Genomic DNA, 13,063 nt, shown 5'->3' with positions numbered 1-13,063 from the left:
AACCTGCTCAGGATTAACAGGATTGGACTCTAACCCGATCATGCCATTAATGACATTTATCCCTATCGCACGACTACAAATGTTCTGAATCAGTTTTCTGGACTATCATTTTACTTTATCAATTAAAACCTCAGACTGGGGGGAAGGATTTTCTCCAGCAGATTCGAGTCCTCTCGCTCTGAGACAGTTGTCATTGTCTTCAGAGCTCGCTCCTCAGCTTGGCCACTTCTACCCTCCCCCACCCTGCCTTGCTCCCTATCCCTTTGTTTTACTCCTCGTGGGATGCAGCAACCAACATAGGCTACATTTCCCTTATGTAGCCTATGTACAAAAATAAGATATCAAAATCTTGGGGGCCAACCAATATCAGTACCGATACTGTGAACTAAATCCCTGTTTAACAATATAAAAATCAGAATGAATACAATAAAATTCACATTTGAAACAAGACCCAACAACTAATCCAAAACCAAACACCTGATATATTCCAAGTATAAACTCAGAGAATGTGATGGAACATTGAATGACAGAACTGAACAAATTGACATAAGAAAAATAAAGTAAAGAAAACTAACGTCATATATTAGACTCATGCCAAAAATCAGAGTATTAGGGAATAGAAGGAATGTAATGTTCTAACATTCAACGGAACAAAATTCAAAATCCACATCAATAGCTAAGATGGAAGTAAAAACAAGTTCTTGCTCTAATGTCTCCGTAGTACATAGTCCACTTCCACCCATTTTTACAGGTCTTGCACACTCAAACCTAGAGAAGAAAACAGAGATCAACAACCAAATTAGAAGAGGGGTACAAAATCAGAAGGCTGAAATGGTTAACAAAACAAAAAATCCATACTAGTATCTAAGATGAAAATTAGAAAAGCAGTACCGATACAACATACCCTACCCATGTCATGTTATTTTAAAATAGGGAAAAGGTTCTCTCCACTGCAGCAGGATACACTAGTACCCTGTGTCTATCTGTCAATTGAAATGACCTCGCTGCCATTCAATGTACATTGCCATTTTGTAGCACCTCATTGGTGACACTACTATATGCCACTTGATCAGAGAGCCCTCTCCCTCTAAAATATTATATAGAGGTTGAATAAAGAGATACAAAGTACAGTGGAATGCTATCAATATACAAATTCATCTTCAATTATGCTAGATTTTGCAAACACAAAAAAGATGTAACAAGTCAAGCTTTACCAATGTCAACAAGTAAACAGTAGATTAATAGCAATATTAGTAACATTACCAACAGAGAATTGACAAGCATCACCTTAATAGAGAATCCAAGTGACAATTCCCATATGCAAAATAGACCCACCAGACACTGATTAAATGGTTCTAGTTTTTCAAAAGAACAACTTCTAATGAATTAAAATATTAGGAATGTATTTTGTACATAAATTAACAACTGTATTAAGCCTGGAAAAAAGCTTAAAAGGAATGAATCTAATATGTCTCATGCCCTGTCCAAAGAGATAACTACAGCATTGCTGCTCCCCATAGTGGAATATGAGACCACCATTGATTGAGGTGTTTCCAAAAAAGGAAAGACCAGCAACATCTCTGACCACAATTGGTCAGATCCATCAAGGGAAAACAACCCTCCATAAAAAATGGATGCTACAAGTACCTAGGCAAATTCCATATCTTAACCTTACAGCTACCAAGGAATAGTTTATGACGATCGATCTAAAATATAACTAATGATAGATAAGTGAAGATTTCATATGAAAAGGAAAGGAACAGAAAGTAGGAGGACAAGTTTAAATCCTGAACAACCATGCAAAAAACTACAAAGAATATACTTTGTAAATATGGAATGTATTCTAGCCTTCCATGTAACAGCAATGTACATTAATGGAGGAGTTGCTGAGTAGGATAAGAACATCAACATTCCACCAAGGAATATATAAACACAATTCGTTTGCATCAGTATCTAGGTCAATTCCAGAACATAATCTGATAGCTACATAGGAATATCAATGAAGATTCATTATAATTACACTTAGCCTAAACTACCTCGACCTCTGATTTTCTTTATCATGTTTACCAAGGGACATACAAAAACAATATACTTTTGTCCTTCAAGACCGGGAAAACCTTCCCATTCAAAAGTAGATGGAGTAAGGATGCACTAGGATACTTCACCAAGAGAGCTTGTCCTCAAACAAAAATTACTCAACTGTAGCAGCACACAAAAACAGTTGACAATCTGCATGTGACTAAGCATATAAGACCACAATGGTAGATACACTAAAAAATAAAAACTAAACAAACACAACCAAAGAACATCACAAAGCCTACTACGATGCCTGAAAGAATAGAATTTTCCAACAAGTATAAAATATGATAAGACATGCAAACATATTTTAGAAAATGATATAATTAGTATCAACCAGCTCAAAAAATAAAATGCATAGTGTTTTGATTCATGGCTTGTCTCTAGGTATAGCAGCAAAGCTGCACCATAGATGTGGAAAATGTAGCATGTGTCTACGGAGTAGTTTCCAAGGTGGAAAGACAATCAACATCTATCCTTGGTCAGCACAAATCTTTCCCCTCAGAGGATCAATAAATTACTGGGTATATGGAGAATTAAACACTTTCAACTCATTAATTGATACGAATACAGTGAAGCAAATAATCATTGTAAACTATGATAACCTGGAGGAAGAGACTGCTTCAGCTTATCGGCCTTCTCTGAGTCAAAAACACATAACGTGTACAGGTACTTGGAGCAGCGAACCTTGAACTTCACCACATCTTTGCTCCTCTTAATTTTAACAGACCGTGCATCTTTCCTTCTCGCAGTGAGAAGGAAATCTTTGATCTCATGTATCTGCTTTGGCTGTAGAAAGAAGATTAACTAGAATACTCAGTACAATTTACTGAGTCAAGCATAAAGCCTGCCAATCAGGCATTCACGGATAGATTACTACCCACCATGAAACCCAATTCCAACACCTCATGATTTCTTGTAGTTAGACATTAATGCAAAAAAAAATCTCAAAGTACAACAGAAATATATATACGGTAATAAATGGGCACAAAGTTAACCACAGGCCATTTTCTATGCTACAGAGAAATATTCTTGAAAATCCAAACACAAGAACCAAAAAGACCATACAACAATCAGCACATTAACTACTGCAAGATCATGAGAATTTGAAAATCACACAGTATCATAATTCAAAGATTGAAACTCAGTATATAAAGATAGAAAAGAATTAAACTACCTCTGAACACACAAGAAAACATCCATGAATCTGTAACAAAAGCAGAACACGTTACCATAAAGCTCTAACCCTAGCCTCCACTTAATCCTATTCCATAAGGCAAGAAGCGGCCTAACAAAGGAGAGACGATTAACAATGATTAGTGAGTCAACCTCCCTACAGACCCCATATTACATTGCTAACCTAACAGTTCCTCTAGATGATTTATGAACAACGACATAGAAACTTCAGTCCCAAGAGAAAACTACACCATTAACATAAAAATAACAGAACATACAAAGAAAACCAAAAGCAACAAGAAACGAGGAACAAATAAAACCCAAAACACGATAAACAACGTCAACAAACAGATACCCTTTGCTACACAGACAAAATCAGATTATAAACACATCAAATCATAGACAAAACAGATACCCTTTGCTACATAGATAAAATCAGATTGAAAACGCATCAAATTACAGACAAAAGGGCAAACACAAAACCAGTTCTAGTGACTGAAGATACCAAGGACCGGTGTTCAACAACTAAAAGCAAATGAAGAAATACTTTGAAAAATTAACAGAACAAAATCAAATGAATGAATCTAGCAGTTATCGAAACGCTGGAGAAGATATCGAATTACCATTTTCTCAGATCGTTGGAGAAGCTTGACAGTCGAACTCCGAAGTTTCAAAACCCTAAATCTAACCTAAGATTTATATATAGAGGTGAATGCATAGCCTTACTCGTGTTTTACCCCTTCGGGATTACATATTACCGGTTTTGACCTCGGCAATCACCCTGTACGCATAGGGGTGTTAAACCCGGATCACACTCGACCGGTTCCACCTGAAAAAGGGGTCGACCATTTAATAAACGGTCCAATCTCAGTCCAGCCCATTTAGCACATTTTTTTTATTTTTTGGAAGAAATGAGCTTTTATATACTAATAATAAAGAAAAGAATAGGTATTTACATTCTAATTTATCTTCTACCAGAGGTATCCTCCTGTAAGCAAGGTTCTAAAACTTGGGTTTCGACTAGGTTTCGATCAGTCAAAAATCGAGTTCGTCTCGGTTTCGACTATATCTTGATCGAAACCTAGAACTTTTTTCAAGCTAACTCGAACCTTGGTTTCGAGGCCCAGAAGTTGTTTTTTTGCCTCGACTCTTATTGTGCTGTCTATTTTTTATATTTTAAATCCAATCCATGCATTTGTTTCACATAGAAAACACTAAAAATAATATGTGTGGTTTTGATCCAAGTTTGATACTGTATATTATTCTTGGACATGATATCGAATAAGGTTTGACCGGAACATAACACCTTCATTATAAATCAGATTTAAGCAATCTTGGATTTGTTAGAAATGATGAGGCATAAAACACCCCACCTATCGGAGGTCGCCACGTGGCCGACCCGCCACCCGAGAACCGAGTTGGGCCGAGCAGGGAAATTGGGCCGACCCCATATCCGATAAGTCACCCGACAAAGCCTGGTTTGAGCGAGCTGGCGGTGATCGAGGCCGGAGACCAACCTCCTCTCGGGCCGACCTCCATCGCCGACCCCACGGGCCGACCTCGTAGGCCGAGCCCTCCTCCATTGAGGCTCCCATAGCACCCCATCGTGATCTCCGGCCACGTCAAGACATCCCGAGAATCACGGATAAGGACCGAGCCACGATCCCAGCCAAAAACGTAATCACACTCTACATGGACTCTTACCTTAATAAGAGTCCGACCTCGAAAATAACTCTCCACTCCGCTCTCACGCGAGAGAACCTTCCGAAAGAAGGACTCCTACCATACAAGGACTCTCCCAACCGTCTCATCTCCTCCTTACTCTATAAATACCTGGTATGGAGCTCTATTCCACATCTTGCTTTTTAGTACGCAGCTATACTGTCGCGGTGAAGACCCGACTTGAGCATCGGAGAGTCCTAGGCCGAGCCACACACACCTCTTGCGCTCATTGCTTGGTTTTTGCAGGTTCATCCACGGGCGAACCACTACCGGAGGTTTTCACACGCAACAAGAAACATTTGTTTTGATAGCTTTCCAACAAGTCTAAGATTACTTAAATCTGGTTTATATTGAAGAAGTTATGTACCGGTCAAACTTAATTTGGTATGTACGAATGCTGTCAAAGTCACACTGAATGAAAATATTTTTTTGGACATCAAAATAAATGAATATTTTACCGCACTTTTGAGTTTTAACAATGTTTTACCATATTAAGATTTATAGTATTTTTAGATTTGAAAAAAACCCCAGCATTAGAAAGTTCATATTATTTGGTAATTCTTTTGTGGTTCTATTTGACCAATGTTGTCAAGGCGGTAATAGCCACAATTTATAGGTAGTATGTGCCACAAATTAAAGGCGATTTTATCACAGTTCATAGACGATTTTATCACAGTTTATAGGTGGTATTTTTCACAGTTTATAGACGATAAACCACAGTTAGATATTAACCCCAGATTAAAGGCGGTTTGTCAAAATATAGGTTAATATAAAGTTAACAACCTACAAGGAATGACATTTGTTTGACTGCAGAATATGTCGTTATTTTCGTGTTTATATCCCACAAGATTTACGTTGGTAAATTCATTTATATCTGTAATGATATAAAGTTGCGTGTCGTATGTTAAGATGTATCTTCTGCTGTTGTTCAATATTAGTGGATTTTTCAACTAAATTAAAGTTATAGTGGTTACTTTAATGAGATTTTATGGTCACACCACTTAATAGACATCTTTATAATTAATGCAGCTCAAGTGGGAGATTGTAAGAATTATGGGCTTAATTAATTATTCAGGTTAATTAGTTGGTGAGAATCAAGTACCCAGACCGGTTCGGTTCACTCCCTAGTTTAGAGATATGTTGGCCCAACCTATTGTGGTTTAGAGTTTAAGGTCAGGACAGTATTATATATACTATGTTTTGGGTCCCCGTAGTCCTCATTTATATTCTTCTCCACTTTACCACAAAAGGGAAAGAGAGAGAGAGAGAGAGAGAGAGAGAGAGAGAGAGAGAGCAAAACGGAGGTCTAAGGTGCTATGGAAGATCTAAAATCAAAACGGAGAAAATCATAAAGAACTGTATCGAAATCATCTCCAACAAATGAATGGTGCAAGGTACGTCCAATCTTCTTAGTTAATTGTTACATCATGTTCGAGGTTTTACCTCAATGATTTAGCTTTATCCCCTCAATTAACTTGTAGCCTACTAGGGATAATCGGGATAATTTCTACTTGCACTTTGCGCAAACAGAGCTCATCTAAGAATCCTCAACTTAGACTCTTGTGATAACTTGTATCCTTTCATTTTTTTTTTTATAAATTTTCTAAATATACAATTTTTATTTTTTAGATTTTTAATGGCCAATACGAAGGCCAATTCCATAAGCATATCTAAAATCCCACATTGGACCGATAAGCCCTATAGCCCTATAACCCTCGGTACATTTCGTTTTTGGTATTGGTATTGGGAAAAAGATCCTCTCCAACGAGGATCCAGATCCATTGGTATTGCCAGTAAGTGGATACCGAGTACTAAATCCATGATTCCCAAAGTGACTCTTGATTCAAAATCATGGAGAAAAGTTCTCTGTAGGGGACACGGGCTAAGCCCAAACACAGTGGGGGCGAATGAACGCATCGCCCCCATGAAAGGCGGAAATCACGCTCCTAAGATGCCAGCACTCTCATTGGCTGCCGCGTGCATGGCTCCTGCGCTCACCCACAAAGAATGCTCCTCTCAAAATGCTACGTTTGGTGACGGTCTCAAGAACGTGTTCAGAACGAAAATAGTGATTGGTAAAACCTGTTCTTCCAAAATTTGATATTAATTACAATAATGCCATCCACATCTATATTAAGACCAAAAAATAAATGTCAATGTTTTTCTCTCTTATCAACCCAACATAATCATATTTAACATAAACTAAAATATCTAATAAATTACCAACCTGAACATGAACTAAAATATCTCATTAACATAAGCAAAGTAATTATAAAAATATGTCAAATTTCAATGATGCCATTAAAATTGAGTTATTGTGTGGATTAGTGCTATAACTGACTATGCTATGAACAGTTGAATAAAAAGGGCCTTGGTGGATTCGAACCACCACCCCCTTGGAATATGCTCATGTTCCAAGTGCTCTACCAATTTGAGCTAAAGACCCATCAAGTATTCATTGATTAGGGGAGGGGAGGGGAGGGGGGGGGGGCTGCCAATGGTGTAGGTGTGTTGCAGGTGGTCGGGGCTGCCAATGGTGGCCTCCCCCCTGTGTGTGTGTGTGTTGTAGGTGATTGGGGCTGCCAATGGTGGCCTCAACCACTATTGTGTATAAAAAAAATAAAGAAGTGAAATAGACGAGACCAATCTATTCTACCACATCCATAAACCATTGAGATAACCTGACTTTGGATCTCAACTTTTAAGACCACAGATATCCCTTGAATAAAAATTCAGACACTGACATCAAATCAAGTCTATTTGCCCCAGATAATCTCATAAATTACTGAGATTATCTGGGGCAAATAATAGCCACCATAAATGTTGCATGATCCATTTTTCTGGGGTTAACACACTGGATTGAATGGGTTTGATAAAACTTCATAAAGGGTTGTGTTTTCTAGTGTATAATTTACTTTCTCAGTGCTGGTGGATGCGATTGAAGATAAGAAGGTACTCGTGGATGTGGCTGGAGATCCTCAAATCTAGATACCTTGTGAAACTCATGGTTTAGATTTCAGACAACCTTGAGTGGTTGTAGATAGTGTATAATGGTGCCTGCTGAATGCTAGCCGGTGACAAGGTTCTAAAATCAAGAGCATCGTGAGAAAGCTTTTGAAGGACATTGGAGATCCTTGGATGTTGTATGAGATCATGACTCTTTATAACTCTATTTTGATAGTCTAGAAATAGAATGGAAATAAATGCACTGAAATCTTCGAAATGTGTTACACTGTTAACCATTAGATCTTCCTTAATTCAAACCTGATTGTTGATTTCAATACATGAATTCTGCAGCAGATCACTTCTTATGGTGCATGAATGCTGATTTCAATACACTGAAGACATTCATTTGGGCAAAGTTTCAAGTAATTTTCAAAGAGCAGAACTTCTATTGCTGAAAATCTCAGCTCTCTCCTTCATATATTGCTTAATATTAGAGAACCTTGTAGACAATTATACATGTTCTCCTATCTTCCTTTCATTCTCAAACTAAAAAGCACAACTATACAAAATTAGCATATTGCTCATTCCTAAATTAACTGTATAATTTACAGAAGAAGCAGAAACAAGAAACCTATAATGAACCTGAAACAAGGAGGCAAACAAGATTGTCAATTCCATTCTTTTCTTTTTTCCTTCCTTTCTCTGTGGACCAGATATCAAGAAATGACTCACAGCCAACTACGGATCTGTTTCATTTCTCCTCAAAATCCACATCAATAATATCAGGTCCTGAACTTTGTGAGATGTAACTTATTTTGATTCATGAGCTTGTAAGGAAAACATTACAAGCTCATGCATCGAAACCTGGTTAATCAAGGGTTTCTCAAACCATTCACTAGGCATAGAAAGAGAGAGCATTTCATCACACAGAGAAAAATGGAAAAATAACAACCAATACACAACAGAGAGAGGGAGGAGCATTTAAGAAGAAATGGAAAACGTGAGAGCAACACCCATAAATTAAGTGCCCTAGCTGGAATCATTAGAACATGAAGATTTAAGTAAAGCGGTTGATTGTAAGCATGGGTTTTTCTTTCTTCATAATCCAAAAGTTAAATATTTCAAAAGCCCTATCAATTTTCATCAGGAACCCTATCATCCCTACCACCACAAAAGCCCTAAAATTGCTCAAATCGTGGAAAATCCATACCTTTTGATAAGAGTTCTCCGACCTAACACCACAGGCTCTTCGTTCCTTTGATTATGATCCAATTTTTGCCACAAATTGGGAGAAACAAAATCCTAGGTTAGATCAGAACCGAACCATAACCTCAAAGCTTCCTCGAGAAACAGAGAGAGAGAGAGAGAGAGAGGCCTCACCTTGAGGCTCCTACAGTTTGTTGTAGGTCTCCTTCTAACCCTGTAGTTGAACTTTAAACTCATGAAAAGAAGAAATCAAGAGTTTTCCTCGATAGTTGCTGGCGTTATTTGTTCTCTTTCTTTACAGACCGTGTCTGAGGCAGTCTGTAAAGAACGTTCTTTTCATCAAGATTCCCTCCGGTTCGTTCTTAAATAACAAAAGAACGAACCGATTACCCAAACACGATTTTGCATTTTTTTGTTCTTAAAGAACGAAAAAAAGGTCAAAGAACGTTCTTGAGACCGTTACCAAACGTAGCCTAAGCATACGTTGTCCTTGCCGCCATTCATTTGAACAAAAACCCCTTTCAGCAGTGCATCCACTGGTTGGGACACTCAAGTCTTCCGAATAATAACAAACACTTCGGGTTGGGGGAGTCAAATAGGCAGAAATGAAGAACAAGGCAACGAGATCCCACAACAAACCAGAAGCCTAGCACTTGATATATCTCACCTACCAAATCAAATAATGTAATGCAACATAAGATACCAAATCTGATCTAATTGTTGTTGAGAAAAAAATACAAGTCATATCTGACTCTTACCAAAAATCAGAGAACTACAATCCAAAGAGTAGAGGAAGAAAAGGGAACATATTTTTTCTCATTAAAAGAAGCAAAATTCAAAATCCACAACAACTAAGACTAATATAAAAAATAAAAAAAAAGGTTTCCACCCCTAATGTCTCCAAAAAGGGTCAGCTGCCACCCATTTTTACAGGTCTTGCACACTCAAACCTAGAGAAGAAAAAAGAAGCCAACATTAACAACCAAACTAGAAGGCTGAAAAGGTATAATGAGAACTCCAGACTAGTATCTATGATAAGTCTTAGAAAAGAATAACCAAGCAACATGCCACTCAAGTCAAATTATTTTAAAATATTATAAGGAGGTCAATGAAGGACAACAAAGTAAAGTGTCACATTACCATCAATATATAATATTCATCTTCATTAAGATTCACAAGATTTTATTTTTTTTTTTTTTAAATGTGTCACAAAAGGTACATCACAAGTTACTGCCTAGCATTTCAACAAGTAAACAGTAGAAGGGTAGCAATATAAGTAATGTTACGAACATTTATGTCAAGACAGAATCTAACTGACAATGAACAATTATTTAAGACAGAATCTTAATGAAATTCCCCATATGCAATAGACCACTGAGACAGATAAATGGTCCTTGTTTCTCAAAAGAACTTCCAATGATTAATAATAAACATTCATAAAGTATTCTGTAAATAAGTTAACAATTGTATTAAGCCCAGAAAGAAGTTCAAAAATAAAGGGAAAAAAGAATCTACTATATGTCCCATTGGCCTGCCCAAAGAGGTAACAGTTCATCTTTGAAATCAATAGAAATGTATGCAATCTAGTCCAAACTTAGTAGCAGTCAAGCTTACTCATTCAAGCCAACAGAATAATTCACCAAGCTATACTAACTTTTGACCACGAAGCTTATTAACATCAATTGGGGGGGTGTTCAAGTAGTATCTTAATCATGTTCTACTTGACTAATGATAGAATCTCAGGAGACCAAGTCCTTCCTAGTGCAAGATCTGCCAATGGTTTTCCGAAACTTTATCATAAAGAAAATTTTAGTATGACTTCAAAGTAAACTGTTCTCCACCTCTGCAATTTCTTTATTTTATCTTCTTCGCAATTTCTTCTGTTAAACGATATCCGTGGGACCCACAAACCCACAAGGGTTAGAGGAGGACCACACTTATATATAATAAGAGAGGGAGGCTGCACATAACAGATTGTTGGAGCCCTCCCTTTCCCCTATCTCACGTTCTCTCCCCCTCACTCTCTAGCTCTCATCCGACTTTCTCTTTATATCTGATCACGCCTTTGTGCGCGTGTGTATCGCTTAGGGATTCCATATTGTTCCCTTGGATTTGGAGTGTGGAATCTCCATTGGAGAAACCTAACGAGTTCGTGGATCATTGCAAAGCTTGTGACATCAAAGTTCGTGCAGATTGACGTGTAGGGCAACCGGATCCTTTCTAATAATTGGAAATCAACATCGAGGTAATTCTAGACCCGAGTTATTTCCATTTAAGATTGCCATCAGAGCCGACGGTTCTTGGTTGCACTGTGCTTCATCGCGCTTGGCCGCAGTTGTGCCGCATCTGGGAAATTTGACCTGCAGCAATGGGTGTTTTTTTATTCCCCTTTTTTTTTTTTGCGAGGCCTCTGCCCCTTCATGGCCACTGGCCACGGGCCTATGTGGCTCGCGCAACCATTGGCCATGCCTCCCTGCTGGTTGTGAGTGATCGCACCCAACCCATGGTTCCCTTCCCGCGTGTGTCGCTTGCCGCGCAGACAATATGGCTGAGTGCAAAGTGTTGCTCCAGCATTGCTTCTTAAGTGCATGGCCCTGTGGCCATGAAGGCCTTTGCTTTTTTTTTTTTTTTTTTTCTGCCGCTAGCCTATGTGGCGTGAGACCCCTTCGGCTGGATGGAGACAACGTCATGTTGTTCTCTGTGAACAATGTTTGAGGTGCAGCGTTCTCTATGAACAGTGTTTGAGGTGTAATGTGATTCTTCCTCTTGAAAGGATTTTAAAACTAAAATGAGTCTTTCAATTTGTTTATTTTTTTTATTCCAGATGGGACAACGTAACTGCCTTTTGGTTTTATAAATTTTTTTTAACCAAAAAGGTATGATGTCATTCAATATATAAAAAGGTGGGGGGGGGGGGTCTAGAAGTAAAAGTAGTTTTACTTTGTTTTGACTCTGCACTTACTCAATTGGGATAGCATGGGGGGTGGGGGGGCTTCCTCGTGGAAACCTGTTGCCGCAAGCCCATGGCCGTAGGCCTGTGAGAGCGCGACCAGTGGCTATTGGTGCTGTGCCTTCTGCTGGGGTTGCACGCGGCTTCATTGTCGCTGCCTTTAATGCTGTCGTTGCAATCTTTGGTTAATAAAATTATTTTTATTATTATTAGGGTTCTTGAGGAAGAAGATGGGTGAAAGGATTCTTCCTCTTCACCCATGTTAATTTGTTTTGCCCATGTGATTTTTATTTATTGCTTTAAATTTTGTGTTAGCAATTTATGAATTGGCAATTTTACCCTCCCATGGCAGTTACTGACCTTATGACTCGCTCCACTTGTTGGGTTGCGTGGTCAATCTCTACCCACCGGCCTAGAGATGTTTATGCATGTAGGGTTGGAGATCATGATTGGTATTTTACATAAGTAGGCATGTTCCTATGTATGTGCGTTAGAGTTAGTCTTCGTGTATGATGTAAAGTGCAGCGCTCCCTACTAAGTAGATTGATGTAGTAGGATTTTTTAAGGAAATGTAATTATTGGGCAAATGTAATTATATTTTTGAGAAGCCTTGTAAAGGGTTAGAGCCTTGTACTGCATATCATACGCTTACACTACCTCGACATGCCACTTTAAGTACCAATGGTTTGTGGGACCTATGCGCACACGTATGTATGACACAATTTATGGATAGGAGATGTCCATTCCTCCTTATATTTGTTTGAAATCGGTTAAAATTATATGCCCCTGAGCCACACCTATGAGATTTGATTATGAGTTTAGCGAAATTTTTTATCTCACCGTGTGGAGTTAGGAGCCATTAATTTTAATCAGGATTTCTAGAACAAATTATTGATGTGTACCTAATGTTTACCTTGTGCATCGTTGTGTAGTGATATGACCACTAAACATGTCGTTGTGGACCTCACCAATGGTGATATGTGGCAA

General features: G+C 38.2%; 1 protein-coding gene across 2 annotated transcripts; it reads right to left on the bottom strand.

Annotated features, from left to right (window-relative positions):
* Positions 1–615: 615 nt before the first annotated feature.
* Positions 616–8,820, bottom strand: LOC122646773 (60S ribosomal protein L38). Of its 2 annotated transcripts, none has more exons than XM_043840371.1 (3): positions 8,810–8,820; positions 2,682–2,865; positions 616–768 (listed from the first exon to the last, which is right to left on the bottom strand). In XM_043840371.1, the coding sequence occupies exons 1-3, from the start codon at positions 8,810–8,812 to the stop codon at positions 746–748; spliced, it is 210 nt and encodes a 69-aa protein (XP_043696306.1). In that variant the 5' UTR covers positions 8,813–8,820; the 3' UTR covers positions 616–745. The 2 variants fall into 2 exon arrangements, with proteins under 2 accessions (XP_043696306.1, XP_043696308.1); XM_043840373.1 differs by lacking the exon at positions 8,810–8,820 and adding an exon at positions 3,876–3,939.
* Between the last annotated feature and the right edge of the window lie 4,243 nt (positions 8,821–13,063).

Source organism: Telopea speciosissima, chromosome 11 (genome assembly GCF_018873765.1).
Source record: "Telopea speciosissima isolate NSW1024214 ecotype Mountain lineage chromosome 11, Tspe_v1, whole genome shotgun sequence".
Lineage (NCBI taxonomy): Eukaryota > Viridiplantae > Streptophyta > Magnoliopsida > Proteales > Proteaceae > Telopea > Telopea speciosissima.
This window is presented reverse-complemented; position numbering and strand designations above follow the sequence as displayed.